The sequence below is a fragment of the Pangasianodon hypophthalmus genome, chromosome 3 (genome assembly GCF_027358585.1).
Source record: "Pangasianodon hypophthalmus isolate fPanHyp1 chromosome 3, fPanHyp1.pri, whole genome shotgun sequence".
In the NCBI taxonomy this organism is placed as follows: domain Eukaryota; kingdom Metazoa; phylum Chordata; class Actinopteri; order Siluriformes; family Pangasiidae; genus Pangasianodon; species Pangasianodon hypophthalmus.
In genome coordinates this window covers 30,324,455-30,342,266 of record NC_069712.1, presented here as the reverse complement: position 1 = coordinate 30,342,266, position 17,812 = coordinate 30,324,455, and the positions used below count along the sequence as shown (strand labels likewise).

The 17,812-nt window shown below is 38.4% G+C and overlaps 1 protein-coding gene across 2 annotated transcripts in view; it reads left to right on the top strand.

Annotated features, from left to right (window-relative positions):
* Positions 1-17,812, top strand: part of cdh23 (cadherin-related 23) — a 229,770-nt gene that overhangs the window by 147,809 nt on the left and 64,149 nt on the right. Inside the window, exons 14-26 of one of the 2 annotated variants that reach the window (XM_026939035.3) lie at positions 465-529; positions 634-871; positions 3,257-3,362; positions 3,668-3,795; positions 6,273-6,345; positions 10,175-10,291; positions 11,909-12,021; positions 12,547-12,654; positions 14,315-14,504; positions 15,440-15,585; positions 15,937-16,156; positions 17,014-17,166; positions 17,407-17,520. In XM_026939035.3, coding sequence (XP_026794836.2) covers positions 465-529; positions 634-871; positions 3,257-3,362; positions 3,668-3,795; positions 6,273-6,345; positions 10,175-10,291; positions 11,909-12,021; positions 12,547-12,654; positions 14,315-14,504; positions 15,440-15,585; positions 15,937-16,156; positions 17,014-17,166; positions 17,407-17,520 — 1,771 coding nt within the window. Of the gene's footprint in view, positions 1-464; positions 530-633; positions 872-3,256; positions 3,363-3,667; positions 3,796-6,272; positions 6,346-10,174; positions 10,292-11,908; positions 12,022-12,313; positions 12,451-12,546; positions 12,655-14,314; positions 14,505-15,439; positions 15,586-15,936; positions 16,157-17,013; positions 17,167-17,406; positions 17,521-17,812 lie in introns of those variants that run through there. The other variant, XM_053232580.1, reaches the window with a different exon arrangement.

The window sequence follows — 17,812 nt, the reverse complement described above, 5'->3', positions numbered from 1 at the left end:
TGGCAGGAAGTTTATACACATACATTGACTCAGATATTTTAAACATCACCACGCCTGCAACTTTAGGCTTGAAAAAAATCTAAGTCCACGGGAGCCGCAAACGATCAGGGGAGAGGGAGAGAGAGTATGAACTCAGTTAAGAGTAAGCATCCAGGTGTGTTGGCTAGCGTGCTAACACTATCTGGCTCATGCCCAAAGTACTGTACAGGCTGGAGAACAAAATACACTGATTCAGTAATAAAATACATGGGTGAAACACAAATTGGGTTAAAACACACACACACACACACACACTGGAAGCAACCAGCAGTGATAGACTGCATTTTAGATAGCAAGCTCATGTTAGTTTAGTTATTGTTTTTCATAACTAAATTCAACTACTAACTAAATACAACTCTCCCTATCTCTCTCTCTGTCTCTCTCTATCTCTCTTTATCTCTTTCTGTGTCTCTCTGTCTCTCTAGGCTACAGATAATGATTTTGGGACATTTGGTGTTGTGCGCTACTACTTCAGTGACGAGCCTGACCAGTGAGAAAATCATATGTTTATTTCCTTATTTGGAGTCATTTTCATTTAGGAACCTTGACTTGTCATTAATTTATACATCCTGTCTGTAACTCTGCCCCCTGCAGATTCTCACTGGATCCTGAGACGGGCCTGGTGACACTGAGGGGCCGTCTGGATTACGAGTTGACGCGTCGCTACACTCTGACGGTCTTGGCTCGTGACGGAGGTGGGGAAGAGACCACAGGACGTCTCCGTGTCAATGTGATGGACGTGAATGACAACGCTCCTGTCTTTCAGAAGGACGCTTATTCTGGTTCACTGATGGAAAACCAGCAAGTCGCTCAGCAAGTGGCCAGAGCGAGGGTGAGTCCCAAACTCATGGCTCTCTTCCATTAACAGCTGCATACTCAGCCCATTGTTGAATCAAACCAAACTATAACATCTTTTCATGATTGGAATATTTTTAAATAAAATAATAGTATCCACCATCTCACGTTAATTCAGTTTTAATACCAGTTATTTCTCATTTAAAGTAAAGTTTATATAAAACGTAAATGTAACAGAGTAAATATAGTAAATGTGTTACCACCCACCTCATAGCAAAGCAAATGAGGAACATAATTATAAGTACTTTCTATGTAAGTTCTCTTACACATAAACTCAACACAGAAGTTAGACACTGCATGAATGTAATCTTTTTATTCTGGCTTTTTCAAAAATCATGGCCTGAGTCCAGGAGTCAGATCACTGGCAGATGCATTAATCAGAGATTAATCCATATTTGAACAGGCAGACTGAGGTCAGAACCAGAAAATCTGGAAAAGCAAATATAGGAAATATAGCAAGCAAGTCAAGGAAACTAGAAACTAGGAACAATGAAACTATAGAACAGAATATACTGTACATCAGCACATTATCCTAAACAGAGGACCTTCTTGTTAGGAGAAACGATAGCATTTTTCATTTTTCTCCTAAACACTTTTTTTTCTTTCTGGTCGATTCCTCTGAGGTGTGTTAAATGTAGCTTGACAGCTTAAGTGTAAATGTTAATGTCTAACCTTTTTGTTGACTGAGGTTGTGTGTGTGTGTGTGTGTGGGGTGGGCGGTTAGAAAACTAGAACCATTAAGCACAGTTTAAAATACAAAATACACAGATTAGATAATAAAGTACACAGATAAATTACAGATAAAAATGTAGGTTAAAAAATACACACATCAGAAGAGACCAGAGGTAATAGTTTTATTGTCTATAGTGTATTTTAGATAACTAGCTGGGAATAGTGGGATAGTTTGCATCAACTGGCCTTGGAGATACACAGAATATTACTTCTATAATACTGAGAAAAAAGATACTGAGCAGATAATTATATCCTTAGAGTTGCAAATAACTGAGCCATGTCCCAAATCACGTACTACTAAATTAAATATTATACGTATAGTTTGGTATAATAGATATACAATAACTAGTGTAGTTGTATATACTGTACTACACAGTGTGTGTTGTATGTATGTGGTTTGGGCAGCAGCCTTGAATTCTCTCTGAATGTGTGTATTGACACCCATGAGATTAATGATGAGGTGCATCTCTCTGTATTATATATAAGTGTCTGTGGTGTCCACTTCATCTAACCAGAATGTTCTAGAGCAAAATAACTTCTTCCTCATCTTCTTTCTCAGCATTCAGTTATTCTCCATAATCCCAGTGGTGTCAGACTCCAGCATGTCCTGCTGTCTAGTCCAATCACTTCGCTCTTTAGCATTCATTAAACTCCTGTCTCAGCATATATGCCTCTCTATTATTGGCTAATACCTCATGTCAGGGTTTGATTGTGTCTCTAGATTCCACTAATCACACTTCTCATCTGAGTGCTAAGCTGAGTGATGATAGACAGATGGCTGTAAATAGGCCTGTCACAAAGTGCTTGCTTACATTCAGACGTGTTGATTTGCCATTTATCTGATTTTCAGTTTGATATCATGTTTTTTTTCTTATGGTTTCAGCAGTGATTGTGTTTGCTCCTGGGTTCTCATGAATTCTGTTATCATTCTCAATTGAGTGATGCACATTAAGCTAATTTTATTCATAACAATATTATGATCTGGTATATCACAAATGCTCTATTCTAATCAGTGCAATAAAGGAAGGAATAAAACACAACAGTGTGCTGTAGTAGGAAAATAATCAAGAACAGTGTGTTGTTATGCAGCTCAACATAAAGCAGAGTCACTGTTAAAACCCCACAGTTGATTATTTTCCTTATTTTCAGCACATCCTGTAGTGTTTTATTCCTCTTATTCCACAGCAATTTTTCAATGATAGCAATTCTTTATTAATTAAAGAACTGCACATCATACTTTTTTTTTTTATCACCGTCAGTTTCCTATTATCATTTAATTAATCAAAAAAATGTAATCTGCAAATTGCTGTTGTGTAAGAGGAATAAAACAAATTGAGACATGCTGTTATTGGAAAATAATCTACTTTGGCATGGTTACAGTAACTCCACTTCACGTCAAGCTTCATCACACCACTTGGTTGTTGATTATTTCCTATAACATCATGCCCCTACATGTTTTAGTCCTTACTGATTTCATTTTCATTCGGTGCCTTTTAGGTTTGTCTGTGGCACTAATAGTGAAAATACAGGTGTTTGTCCTCAAAAAGTGTTTGACTTGCAATATACACACAAAACTATACAAAAACAAAACAGGCATGAATACAGAAACCTGTCTCTGTAACTCACACAGGCGACTGATGAAGACTCTCCTCCTAATAACGTCTTGACCTACTCCATCATCTACGCCTCTCAGTTCCGCAGTTTTTTCAGCATCACCGTGGTGGAGGGCTACGCAGGTACGTGGGCCGCAGGCTACCTTCTCTAACTCACACCCATTAAATTAAATTTAATACATAGTCAAATTGCAGTGATTAGCTTATGTTATGCATTCTTCTACTCAATGACCTATACGATTACAGCAGACTGCACACTCAGCTCAGCAAAGTCACACAACAGCTGCCCCTCAGGGAGGACGCAGATTGAACCGGGGCCTTTATGGATTAATGTGTATTTAGAGGAAGCATATTTGTATTGATTCTCTGGGGGTTTATGACATTATCATAGAAATAATTCTTTTTTAATTAATTCTTGTTTTTCTCAGTGATCACAGTGAACAGACCTCTAGACTACGAACAGGTTCCTGGTGGAATGATCTATCTGACACTGATGGCCATAGATGGAGGAGCTCCGGCCTTAAACAGCACCGTACCCATCACTGTAGAGCTGTTTGTGAGTAATTTACACTCGCGCTTATATGTCACTCAGCAGCAGAGTGGAAGGTTACATCTATATTTATTCACCTGTAAAATAGAGGCTTTTATCTCAAATGAATTCCAAGTGAGAGCTATTAAAATAGCTGAGAGTGACCCAAGGACAAGTTTCTATGAAGGGTATAATACTATGAAAACCTTTCACAAAAAGAGTTTACAGTACAAAACTATACATAGAGTCTAAAAGGATTATTGTAACATGCAGGTTGATGAATCAGGAGCATATATTTTATTATGTACAGCCCAAGAGTAATTTTCCTAGTCCATAGCATGGGTCAACAAGCAAGCGTCAAACCTGGAAAACACGAAACGAAGAAACAAGGCAAATACAGCTTAGACTTAAAGGCTTTAAAGAAAAGCATGAAAAGGCTTTTTTTTTTTTTTTTTTTGCTTCTGGCTCATCTGTATAATGGCAATGGTGCTATTTTACATCCGGATTTTATGATTTTTTTTAGATGGTTTCCCTCTTGTTGTCTCTTGATCATTGAAGCACCCATATTTTGTAATCATGCTGGGGGTGCAAAATAGCTTGATAGTTAGGCTAACTACATGGCTACCCAGGATATCCTAAACTCCAGCCTATCCACTATTTAACACACTATATTTTAGAGTTATGCCTTTTAGTAGAATCCCACAATTCAGTGACATAGATTAATGGCCCACTATGGACATAATACCCAGAAAGCACTTTGTAGCAAATTGTAAGGAATATGGAGTCTGGGACCATTATAGATAAAGAGTAATAGTTTATTATTCACCAAAATGTATTTGGAAATCTATTTTCAAGTTTTCACCAATTTTTTCATAAAATATTCAGTAGTCACAGAAAATGAACAAAGTTTTAAAAAAATCTCTTTCAGATAAAAATTTTCATTTCGGTGCAACAATGCCTGTAACATTTTAGAAAGTTTACAGTATTGCTCGCTTTCCAAACTGTCTAGCTCATCTAATTTGCTAGCTTACACCACCAAAATGAACTAACCAGGAATGCAGAGGGCTAAAGCAGAAAAGAAAAATAAATGTACTGATAAAACAGATACAATTTCTTTGTCGTCACTCACAGTACAACGTATCCTAAGAAATAAAGTGTATATGAATGATATGAAAACATGTAATAGTAGCATAATATATTGCAGATATTGAAACTGATAGACATTAATAGTTGCCATCTTTGAAAATCTACACTCTAGCCTCATTATCTTCCAGATAGCACTTTGATATCACCTTGTATTTATGTTGCCTTTGCTTATTCAGTGTACCCAATTATTATTATTTATTAATATAACTCCTTATTTTAAAAAGGTTAAAAAGTGCATATTACATATCAGACAGAAAATAGATAAAGGGGAATGAATGAAGTATTTAGTATTTGTATTCTGTGTGTTTTGCCATCCAAGCATGTGTGGGTATATGTGTGCATCTGTGTAATAATTCAGCTCCTCTCTGAACTTTTTTGAGTCTGCAGGCCCAGTTAGTCAATCCATGAATATTTCTCTCTGACATTTCCTCTTCCTTATTACCATGGTTATGATTAGACTCATTTCAGTTGCTGCAAAACAGCAGGGGTTGAGCCATTTCTCCAGCTGTGTGTATGTGTGTGGGTGTGTGGGTGTGTGTGTATTAGCTATATTGTCAGTCACTGTGTGTATGCTCTATTTTCAGCTGTGAGTAAGGCGGAATACAAAGAAAGGCATGATGCTGCATTTACCTGTTCAGTTCGTCACGGCTATTGAGCTCCTTATTGAAGGCTGAAATGATTCAGTGACTTCAGCCAGCTCTGGCTAATAACACTTTGAACTCTTTAGAAAATAAGCCTTTTGATTTTTATTTAACTTTTACAGTGCGTTCCAGTTCAGTCAAAGCCAATTTCCAACATAACAGCTCTCTCTTAATAGAGAACCACCAGTTGCGCTAAGCAAATTCTGCATGTGCTGCTTTTTGCAAATTTTTTAAATAATAAATTTATCTTTATCAAAATTTTAACCACAAACAGATGAGAACTTTCTGCGTGTCGTTCTGAAGGATCATTCGCATGTATGATTGACTGGCGTATATCATGGTTCAGTTCCATTGCAGTCTGTTGTTATTATTTCATCATTTATCATGAATACAAATCTGTCAGATTATATTTTCCAAAGGATTACATTATTCTTCTCTAATAAATGGAAAAAGTTTTTTCTTATTGACTGAAACCAGCACCAACAATAACACCAAACAGGTGAAAGTAGTGAGTAGTAGTGTGGTGTAATAGTACTAGTACTTCTAGGTGTAGTCATCAGTAAATATAGTAATATATAAATTAGTAAAACAATATTATATTTTTATCTGAAATTCAGGAAAATGAAACGCTGTAAACATGAACTTCAGATTTCACTTACTGAGGCTAATCTCTCATATCTCTTGAAAAATCTCATTGTTTGCTCTCTTTTTTTTTAGGATGAAAATGACAATCCTCCAGAGTTCAGCCAATCCTCATACATTGTACGGATCTCCGAGAACATGGTTGCAGGTATGATTAGAGAACAATCTTTAAAGGAATTTTTTGAATGTGGAACTTTGTTCAAGTGGGGAATTTCACCAAGAGTGTTTTGTCTTTTCCTTGTTCACTAATGGTTCTTCGACAATTCCCACGTTCCCAGTTCTCATCCTTTTTGTTGAACAGCTACACATTTGCACAGCCATCGCAACATCTACGACACATTGGCTATTAGAAGTGCAAACAGTTTGAATCTTTTCAAATTGTAGTATTTGTTTTGCTCAAATTGCTACATGCCTTTTGGGAATAAACAGTTAGGCATGAATGTTGAATTTGAGGGGATTGTGGATATATGGAATTGCTGTGTAAATTTCCAGGCGCTGTTATGGAACTCCAGTCAGAAATAATTGTAGCAGATGCAGTGATGAGATTGCAGTTTTATGTGTTTCAAGTCCATTTTTAGAGTCATAAATCTGCAGCTGTCATTGGAACATACATTTGTGAATACAAGTCTATTACACTAACAAGCTGATCACAGCTCAAAGGTTTCAGCTACAGTTTACAATTTGCACACACAGACTGTGAAAGCTATTGGTTTGCAAACAAAATCTGGCATAGTGGTGCTTCATTTGTGACCGAATCAGTGTTTTTGAATATATCTTTTAAGTGAACGAGTCGTTCTCGTTCACTTCCATGTACTGACTCATATTTTTCGTTCACTTAAGTCCTGTCCATGTAAAACATGTGACTGCTTTGGCGGCTTTTCCCTGCTTTTTAAAGACTACAGCAGAGTGCGGGCTGTGAAGGAGCCTGTCATTGGTTGGACGTATTGAATGAATACGCCCCTTCCTTTGAGCCCCTTACCTACTGATTCTGAGCGAACTGATACCTGCAGTTTGTGAACGAAATGAACCAAATGGTAATTGTTGGTCTTGAACGAAATGAAGGAACTAGGTGAACGAATGAGGATCTGCTGACTCACTGATGTCGACTTGGCTGATGTATACATGTCGTTTGTTCAGTTCACCACGCTTTCAACAAGAAGAGAAAGAGGGCAGAACAGTGCATCTGAAAAGTGTGTAGCACTAAGACAAGTCCCATGTGCTGGTGTTGTGTTGTTCACAGCATAATCCGCCATACATGAATGTTATTCGTAGCATAATCTGCTATACATGAATGTTGTTCACAGCATAATCCGCCATACATGAATGTTATTCGTAGCATAATCTGCTATACATGAATGTTGTTCACAGCATAATCCGCCATACATGAATGTTATTCGTAGCATAATCTGCTATACATGAATGTTGTTCACAGCATAATCCGCCATACATGAATGTTGTTCACAGCATAATCCGCCATACATGAATGTTGTTCATAGCATAATCCGCCATACATGAATGTTGTTCATAGCATAATCCGCTATACATGAATGTGAAAAAAAATTACTGTAGCATTGAAAACTTTATATGTAAAAAATATATATATATTTTTTTTTAATTACATTTATATCCTCATTTGTGACCACTCTCTCAAAACTAGGCTGGACTGACTGAAACGTCTTTCTTGAAAATAAATTCACTAGACCTTCTCTTTGTGGATTGGACATGCCAATTTTATTAAATCATAATAGTAAAACTTGTCTCTTGAAAAGTTTTAAATGAATGTATTGAGTGAATGAAACAGTGACTTACTCATAATATCTAAAAAAAAAAAAAAAGACACTCACTGGCTCCACCTACTGGTGCAATGATGTAACGGAAAGGGTCACTGAACGAATCAGTGAACCAGTTTAAACGAATCTTTTTGGTGAACGGAATCAAAAGATTCGAGTCACTGGCATGAATCGAAATTACCACCGAAAGTTCAGGAGCTTTTAACTTTATGCAAATTAGCACAGAAGATCACTTCACAAAGGGAAATACTTAATTTGCCATATCCAAATCCATGTAAACATCACAGAAATACCCATCAGCAGCATTAAATTATGCAGGTGGACACGCAGTGAATACAACTGACAATAAATCTGAGTCATTCTCAAAGTATAGTGACTTTCTGACCAGCAAAATGTTAAATTTTCAATTATGTAGTGAAATTCTTTTGGAACGATTGACCAATATTCTTGATCTGGTGCCATTATTTTATATGGAGTTATTAACTGTTATTAATTGACACTGGTGTCATAAGCACAGGAGGATACACCAGTGACAAATTTCTGTTAAAGATGTATTTTCCAAGACGCCTTCTCCAGCATCTCAAAGCACACATCATTAATCACACCACTATTAAGTCCATTTTTACGGTAAAAATGATTTTACAGGAAGACTGTAGATGTAACTCCACTGACACATCTAAATTGTACACATGAAAATAGAATTTACAAGGAAATGAATGCGTTGTAGAGTGTGGAGGGAAACTCCATGGCGGCTCACTGGAACTTTGACCCTGGAAACACGTATGCACAACTTTTTGTGATTTTGATCAAAATATGAGTTTTTTAAATAGGTAACACCAATGACATGAAACGCAGGGAGAAAAGTTTTTTTTAATGAATTATATTATTAAAAACTTATTTTATTCTGCTAAAATGTACACAATAATCAAAAGTCAAACCATTTTCCTGCTTAGGAACCTTTAAATTTATTCAGTGAAGTCTGTGCAATGGGACTAATTTTTTAAAGGATGTCGTGATAAATAAATTAAGGAACAGGCGTGTAACCATGTTCTGAGAATGACTCAGCTATACGCTAGATGAGTTAGTTTCAGTAAAGAGTACTTGTGGTGTTCAAAAAAAAATTAACCACTAGACACACCCTTGTATATGACCTGAATGTGTGAATAATAATTCACAATTGTCACACGGGAAGTTGTACAAGTCATGTCTGATGACTTTAGACAGGAAATTAACGTCACACACTCTCAAAAGGTTTTTCAGCTGCCCCACTGTTTCTGTGCTCATCTACACTCTTCTGTCTGCACTGTCACTGTGGACACGGGTTCGTCTGCTGCTCCTCTTGCCCCTGCTCACTTCCTCCTTTTCTTCACTGCTCACATCATTTGATGTTGGTTGCCTGTGTTGTGTTTTGTGCGAGAGGTTTGCTCAGATTGAGCGTTCAGCTCGAGAGATGCTCATCATTCGTATGCATTTATTCATTCGGTGCTTTTGTCCCAGACAATAGATCTGTCTCCAATTGCCTGAGAAAATTACACTGACACCGGACAGTGCCTGCCAAAGGCCCATGCTGAGCCTGAGTGTGTGTGTGTGTGTGTGTGTGCTATTTTACTCTATTTCTGAGAATTTGAGATGTCATGGGACCATATTGCCACATGTTGAAATCTTGTTTGTGTGTAAGTGTGTGACTGACGTGCATGTGTGTATATACATACTGAAGTGTGTGTTTGTGTGGGTGTGTGTGTGTGAGAGAGAGAGAGAGAGAGAGAGAGAGAGAGAGAGAGAGAGGTGTTTTAGTGGTGTGTGAGCTCGTGGCGGCTCGTCTCGTTTGGACTCTAGCCGTATTGATCAGAGCCGGTGCTTGGCTTGTTGCCTATCTCGCTCTCTGCCAAGCTCCCTGATAATCCTAAAATCCATAAACACTCTCGGCGCCTGACTCATCAATGCGGCTCCCAGTCGCGATTTACTTCATCTGCTTTTAGAATTCTGTCATTTCTGCTGTGTGTTTGTGCACAGGGCATCATTCTGTCGTTTTCTGTCTCACTCTATCTCTATTATCTGCTGTCGTTATTGGCTGCACTCCCATAAGCTCATTATCAGTCAGAATGGTTCTACAATAGTCGCTCTCCATCCCTCTCTCTCTCTCTCTCTTTCTCTCTCTCTCTCTGTCTCTCTCTCTGTCTCTCTCAGGGGCGACTGTGTTATTTGTGACGGCGACAGATTTGGATGCATCCAGAGAATTTGGCCAGGCCTCACTCATCTACTCACTGCAGGGCCCCTCTGAGTTCAGGCTGAACACACGCTCAGGTGAGCACATGCATACACACATACGCACATGTGATTAATGCTGGAAAGAAAGTGAGATAGGCATGCATGAGTATCTATCTAATTAAAGGAGCAGTTTGGAATTCTTTTTACAAGGTTTGTCTTTTCCTTGATCTGACCCCACGTTTGCTTCATAAGTTACCTTTTTCAGGAAATGGGTTACATATGAAAAGCTTTGTTCTGGCTTCTGGGCTTAAAAAAATAAAAATTAATAAGCTTAAACAATTAGCCAGATCACTTACATGATATTTTGTAGTCACTCTTTTTCTCATTCTATCTGTTTTCTAAGACATAATTAAAAATTATATCATTGTAGAGGTACACTTTTAAACATAATTAAACACAGCTCTGTTGAATTCTTGGTTCTGATTGTTTAGAAGGTGCTGGTTTATGTTCAGTAACAGCACAGCCAGAAGGCAAATGTGCTTGCCCTAATACAGTATGGTTTCCATAGTAAAGCTATTTCACAGGGACTTGATTCACATAATGCAAATGATTCACATAATCTAAGCCTATACAGTGGCTGTTATGATTAATTTTTCTGTAAGGACATTTATGGAAGGAGTCTCCAGTGTCAGCACTTTGTAGCAGTCAGAGGTAAAACTTTGACATTTTCTACCACAGGAACATCTTCAGGACTTTGTGCTTTGTAGTTTCTCTGTAACAGGACAAGCTGCAAATTTTGTTTTATTAACTTCAGAAAGTTTTATATTCACATCCATAATGTATATAGTACGTGTATAGCAAAAGGTCAGGGGTCAACCATACTGGACGTTTGAACCCCCAAGATAAAAAACCACATAAGTTTGATTTAGCCATTAAATGTAGTATAATAATTACATAATAATTGCAATGATCATAATTATATTCTGATAACCACCGAGGACACTATTATGGGATGTGAAATCAGGTTGCGACTTTATCAACTTCCTGTGTCTTTTTTCTCTTAAGGGAGCCCTTGCCACCATCTTAAAGGTCAATAAAATACAATATCAGCTGAAGAGAAGTTTGTTACAAGTCCCCTTTCATTGGATTTTGTTCATTTTGTTACAGGCCCAAGGGATTACTGTGAACATAAGTGTAGATTTAGGAGAACATACCCAGAAGGCATTGTGATTTGTGGCCATTTCAGAGAATGGGGAAAGTGTGATTTAACATTTAAAGTGAATCTTATGACATATTGTCATTACTTGAGTCTTTTAAATCTAGTTAGCAAGCTGACCTAATGAAATGAAATCCAAAGCTCGTTCTAGAGAGCATTTTATTAGATGCAAATTGGATTAGTTAGTCATCAAAATGAGTCATCAAAAATTTAAAAGAGGAACTGTGAAATTAAAATTTCTAAAAAAAAACCCACATTTTTGTTTTAATATATATTGGTTTACTGATTAATGCCGAGAGCTTAAATACACACACTCCCTAGCCACAGCATTGAGGACAGGTTGAAAAAAGGATTGGAATGCAGGGTTTTTGTGTGTGTGTGTGTGTGTGTGTATGTGTGTGTGTATGTAGGGACGGTTAGCACTAGCTGTGATGGATGGGAAGGTGAAATGTTTGTGTCTTTTCTGTGTGTGTGTGTGTGGGTGTGGGTGTTTACAGGGGAGATCACCACCACGGCTCTGCTGGATCGTGAGGTGAAGTCTGAGTACATTCTGATCGTGCGAGCTGTGGATGGAGGGGTGGGGCCTCTACAGAAAACCGGCATCGCCACGGTAACAGCACACTTTATTTTTCATATTTGAGGTGTATCTTTGAAATTTTCTCCTTGTTCTCCCACTGTTTATAGCTGCTATAAGTTATAGTACTATTGTTTAAGTGTAACTATAAATAGGTTCATATATGCAGAGTTATTCTTTAATAAACAAAACAAAACAAAAAAACAAAACGAATGTTAGCATTGGGAAATTGCTGTGGTATATGAGGAACAAAACACATAATCCTTAAGAGAAAGCACTCCATCTGTAAAATGTTCTTTAATGAGTTTTGTTGTGGGAACCTTTAAAGGTGCTATGAAGTCAGCTACAACAGATGGTTCCCTTTCAGAGATGGTGCCTTAACGAAGCCAACAACCCATAACTATGCAGAGAAGCCCTGAGCAACCCTTTTTTCCTCAAGGGGTGTACAACTAGTTTAGCTTTGGTATTTTGTGTTATTTGATATTATGGTATATTGTGTACAATTCTAATTAATATTTGAAGTATTCGTGTTTATGGGATTGTTTTTTGTTTGTTACGCAGGTCAACATCACTGTCCTGGATATTAATGACAATGCCCCCATGTGGCAGGATGAGCCATATCTAGCTAACGTCGTGGAAATGAGTCCCATCAATACCGATGTCATCTCTGTGAGTACTTTCAATTAACCCTTATAGTGATTATTCTTGCTAATTTCACACTAAACATCCTAATCTATCAAAAATCACACCATATTCACTTTAGAGTGCACTATTCCAGAGTTTGTAACCTTCCTAATCCATTTTCCATTTGCATATTTTTATAGTTTACTTCCTGAGCAGTGTTTGAGTATATAAAAATATACTCATGGATGGATGGATGCTAGCACTTTATTGCCCTTCATCATGTCCTGCTATTGGAGTTTATTTTCTAATTAAGCCCCTGAATATGTCCATTAATTAACAAGCCAACTCAAAGCTTAATTAAGAGGTTCGGGTGACTAATCAAAATGTAGCCTGCAGTGAATTGCATAGGTAATTACCTTCTCACCACGATTAGAGAGGAACCTGTCAGCTTTTAAACACTAGGAAAGAGAAACAGTGTGTGTGTTTTACTAAGGAAGTATGACTTTCTCAGATGTTCCACAACATTAAAAGTAACAATAACTAGTTAAAAAGTATGTGTTATTGGTACATTGTTGTGGTATAAGCAGAATAAAACACTTTGAGACATGCTGTTATTTGGAAGCAATCTCCATGATAGTAACAGTAACTGCTTTGTATCAGGCCATATCACAGCACCTGGTCAATGATTAATTTCCTATAACAGCACAGCCCCTAAGTGTTTTATTCGTTACTTATTGTGCTTTGATGCCACAGAAATACTGCCACATGTGTTCAATTGTCTGGAACATTTCATAGTGTCAGTCATTCCAGCAGGAATATAAAACAAAAAAGAGTCCATCTTTTCCTTGACTTGTTTAAATTCACATCCTGCTCTTCTCTGTTTCTCATTTCTAACTTGTAGCTAACTTCCATCACCTGTAACTTATGTGGAAATGTTGTAATCAGCAATCTCAGTAAATATTTACTGTTTTATTGACAATGGCAAGACATTTTAGCCTCTCAGTCTCCCAGGATGCTTCAGTGTTGATGCTGAATAATTCATATTTAAATAACTGAACTTGCGCTGAACCAGGCATTTAAGGGGTTAAAACTGATTTACACCAAATTTACTTCATCTTTGTTCATACACATATTAATCATTTTAAATATATTTTAGTAGTAATGGAAGTAAAAGGGCATTGGAAAGAAGATTTTATGTAAAAAAAAAAAAAAAAAAAAAAGCCTCCAGGTTACATATACCCACTGGTATGTGTTTGTGAGACAGAGAGAGACAGAGAGCAGAAAAATTGTAATTACAATCAGCTGAGTGAACTTTAAAATACATTGCTCTTTACTGCTGCTTGTAAGAGCATGAACTACCTTTAGTGCCTGCTTTCTCTCTCTCTCTCTCTCTCTCTCTCTCTCTGTAGTCAGCACAGCACTTGCTGTCACTTTTTCAATAATTAAAGACCCAAAAACTCTTTGTTTTTCTAATGACCACTTAGGCAATTTGCAGCATTTCTGCATTAGTGCTATGAAGTGATCGTCTCTTTAAAAATGTAACAGTAAGGTTTGAGACGGCATTGCACTATGCCTCCAGGCACGTAAATCTCCCACCATGCCCTTCAGGAAGGTTAGGTTCCTATGATTTGATTTTGCCTGAGGCCAGTGTGTCAGGGCAGTGTTCTTACCACCATGTTGGCCATTTATTTCTCTCTTTTTGCAGGTGCTGGCCCTGGACACTGATAATGGAGAGAACGGGACAGTCGTATACAGTATCAGTCCAGCAAACCCCTATTACATCATCAACAACAGAACCGGGAAGATTCGCACCAGCGGCGCCGTGCTGGACAGAGAGAGCATGGATCCCCGAGCTGCCCAACTCATGAGGACCATTGTCATCTCAGCCACTGATCGTGAGTAAAACACACACACATGCACGCACACCCCCAAGAATGTCATTCAATTCCTACTGGACACTGGACTGGAATTTGGCATTATTATGAGTTAAGCCTCTAATTACATTTTGTTGTAAGTGGGATATGGATGGAGGGTCAGCAGTATGTTGGATTTATTCTGTAACAATAAGGTAACACTTTATTTGGATAGTCTGATGGAGCCACTCTGCAAATATCTATCTGACATAAAGCAACATATCAACTAATTCTCATCATATCAAAAGACTGAATGTGAAATTGTGATAGGACTAAGAACAAAGATAATAGTCAATAAATGATCCACAAAATCGGGTGCTGGACCATCCACATGAAGTGACAAAAAGAGTTAGTACTTAATTAAGTCTATAGAATGTTTACAGATATTCTACTAAATATCACCAACCATACACTGTTGACAGATTGTTTAAAATTATTTGATAGGCTGGTTGATTGGTGGGTAGATGGATGGATGGATGGATGGACGGACAGATGGACAGGTTACAGCAGCACAGTGCAGTAATAAAATGTGGTACAAATGTTAATCAATAGCAGAGTATTTCTAAAGAATGTTATTTATTTTAGTTTTAGTTTTTAGTTATATAAAAGGAAGGAAGAAAGAAAGAAAGAAAGAAAACCCGGAATTGTTTTGTAAAATAATAATACTAATATAACCCAAGTATAATGAAATTGTTCTTGGTAGTCAGACCAGACTTTTTATAGCAGACATAGTGGTTTTTTTTGTCCTATCCACGTCTGCTTGTCTGAGTGTCTCTGATCCTTAAATTGCTTCTCAAACCTATTTTTCTCTCTTCTCAATGATTTCTACCCCCCGAGTTGATTTAATGACTGAAGAGAAGTCATGTTTGAGTTTGTATGATTGGGGTTTGTACTTAATGCTCTACTGCCCTCTTGAGGTGGAAACCCGCCACTGCGCTCGTCAGCCAGCACCACCGTCTACGTCAATCTGCTGGACCTTAATGACAATGACCCCACCTTCCTCAACCTGCCATTCATCGCAGAGGTGGCGGAGGGTCTTCCTGTCGGATCTTCCATCTTCAGGGTTGGTTTGGGTTTCTTAATCTTGTCATGTTCCTTGAGCGTACATTAGGTATGGGCAATGTGACAAAAATATCGTATCACAATACTTGAAGATATGTGCAGTATGTTTCATCTATCAATAAGTATATATTTATATTTCCTAACAAAAGTGCATGCAAAACAGCGTTAGCACATTTAAGAAAAATATGAAATGGCAAAAGAAAATTGTAAAAAGAAAAAAAAAAAAAACACTTCACCCGCACAGTGCTTGCTGCCAAGTGTGTAAAACATTTATAAGTATAGCCCGAAATCATAGACTATTATCCCAAATGGAAGTTGCTGAATTAAAGCAATGCGTGTTGTGGGCACTCAGGTGCAGGTACAGGACCCAGATGAGGCAGAGAATGGGGCGGTGACATTGGTGCTACAGATGGGCATGCCCCGGCTGGACTTCCGCCTCAACAGCAGCACAGGCGTGCTGTTCTCCACAGCTGCACTGGACCGTGAGCAGATTGCACAGTACCAGCTGCGGCTAGTGGCGTTTGATGCAGGGCAGTACCCACGCACCTCCACCAGCACCCTCACCATCACGGGTACGATCCAGAGCAAGTGTCGGATATTGAGTGACGCTGCTTGAGAGGACATTTCCAGCTCCAACATAGTTCACTAGTTTAATCTAGCAATTTTAATCTAGTCATCTAGCTTAAATGTTTATCTGTCTGCCTGTCTGGTTGCCTGGCTATCTGTCTGTTGGGCTGTCTGTCTATCTGTCTGTCAGTCTGTCTTTTAATCTGTTGGGTGGTCTGCATGTCTGTCTGGCTGTCCTTTTGTTGATCTGTCTGTCATTCTGTCGATCTGTAAGTATGTCTTGGTCAGTCAGTTTATCAGTCTAGTCTGTCTATCAATCTGTTTGTCAGTCTGGTTATCTATCTGCCTGTCTGTCTGTATATCTCTTTCTATTAGTTTATCTGTCTGTCTGTCAGTCGGCCTGTCCTTTGGTCTTTTAGTAAGTTTGCATGTCTGACTCTCTGTCTGTTGGTCTGTCTGTCTATCTGTCAGTATGTCCGTCTGTCTGTTGATCTGTCTGCCTGTTTGTTAGTCTTTTTGTCGATCTGTTTGTCTATCTGTCAGTGGGATGGTCTGTCTGTCGATATATTACTCTGGCTATTTGTCCATCTGTCTTGTTGCCTGTCTCTCTGTCTATCTGTCAGTCTGTCTTGTCTCTCTATTGGTCTGTCTGTTTGCCTGTCAATTGTAGTTTGTCTCAGTTTGTCGGTATGTCTATTGATCTGTCTATCTATCTGTCTGTCTGTTGATCAGTCTCTCTAGCTATCATTCTGTGTATCACTGCTATCTTTGTCTTTTTGTTAACCTGCCAAATTAGCACAATCATCAACAACTCTTTCTCTCTCTGTCTGTCTGTCTTTATATCTGTCTCTGTGTTCTATAGTGTTGGACATGAATGATGAGACCCCTACGTTTTCCCCACGTGTGTACAACGCGTCAGTGTTGGAGAACGTTCCGCGGGATTTCGTGATCGCGCGGCTAAACTGTTCTGATAATGATGCTGGACTCAATGCTGAACTCAGCTATTTCATCACAGGTCAGGGGTCAAAAGATTTGAGTTATACTATTAAGCACTACCTTTGTTTGTGAGGGGGTTTGGGGGCCCATGTGTGTATGCCTGTGCATGTGTGTATGATATTTATGTGTCATGTGTGCAATCTGGAAGAGTCTCTCTACTCTGTATGTGTGACTAAGTACATCATGTGCACTTTATTTTTATTGTATTAAATGTGTGTTGAATGCAAGACATCATACTGTGTGTGTGTGTGTTGTGCAGGTGGAAATCAGGATGGGAAATTCAGTGTTGGCTTCAGGAACGGTGTGGTGCGCACTGTGGTGGATCTGGACCGAGAAACACAGGCCTCGTACACACTCGTCATCGAGGCTATTGGTGAGCCTTTTCGTCTGCACCTATCTACCTGTGTGTGTGTGAGTATGTGTGTGTGTGTTGCTTGTCTCAGCTACAGGTAAGATTTGCCAATCAGGTTCAGTGGTGCATGCAACAGTGTGAGTATGTGAAGCACAACACCTTCACTTCCTGTGTGAAGAGTGCAGCACTGAGGTTTCCTGTTTGGAGTGAAACTGTGGTGGTAGAGGTGCAGAGTGTAGCTAAGAAGAGTTTAGCTTCTTACAAGTTTCAAGTGTGTTACTGCTACACATGCACACTAATTTTACTCAGTCAC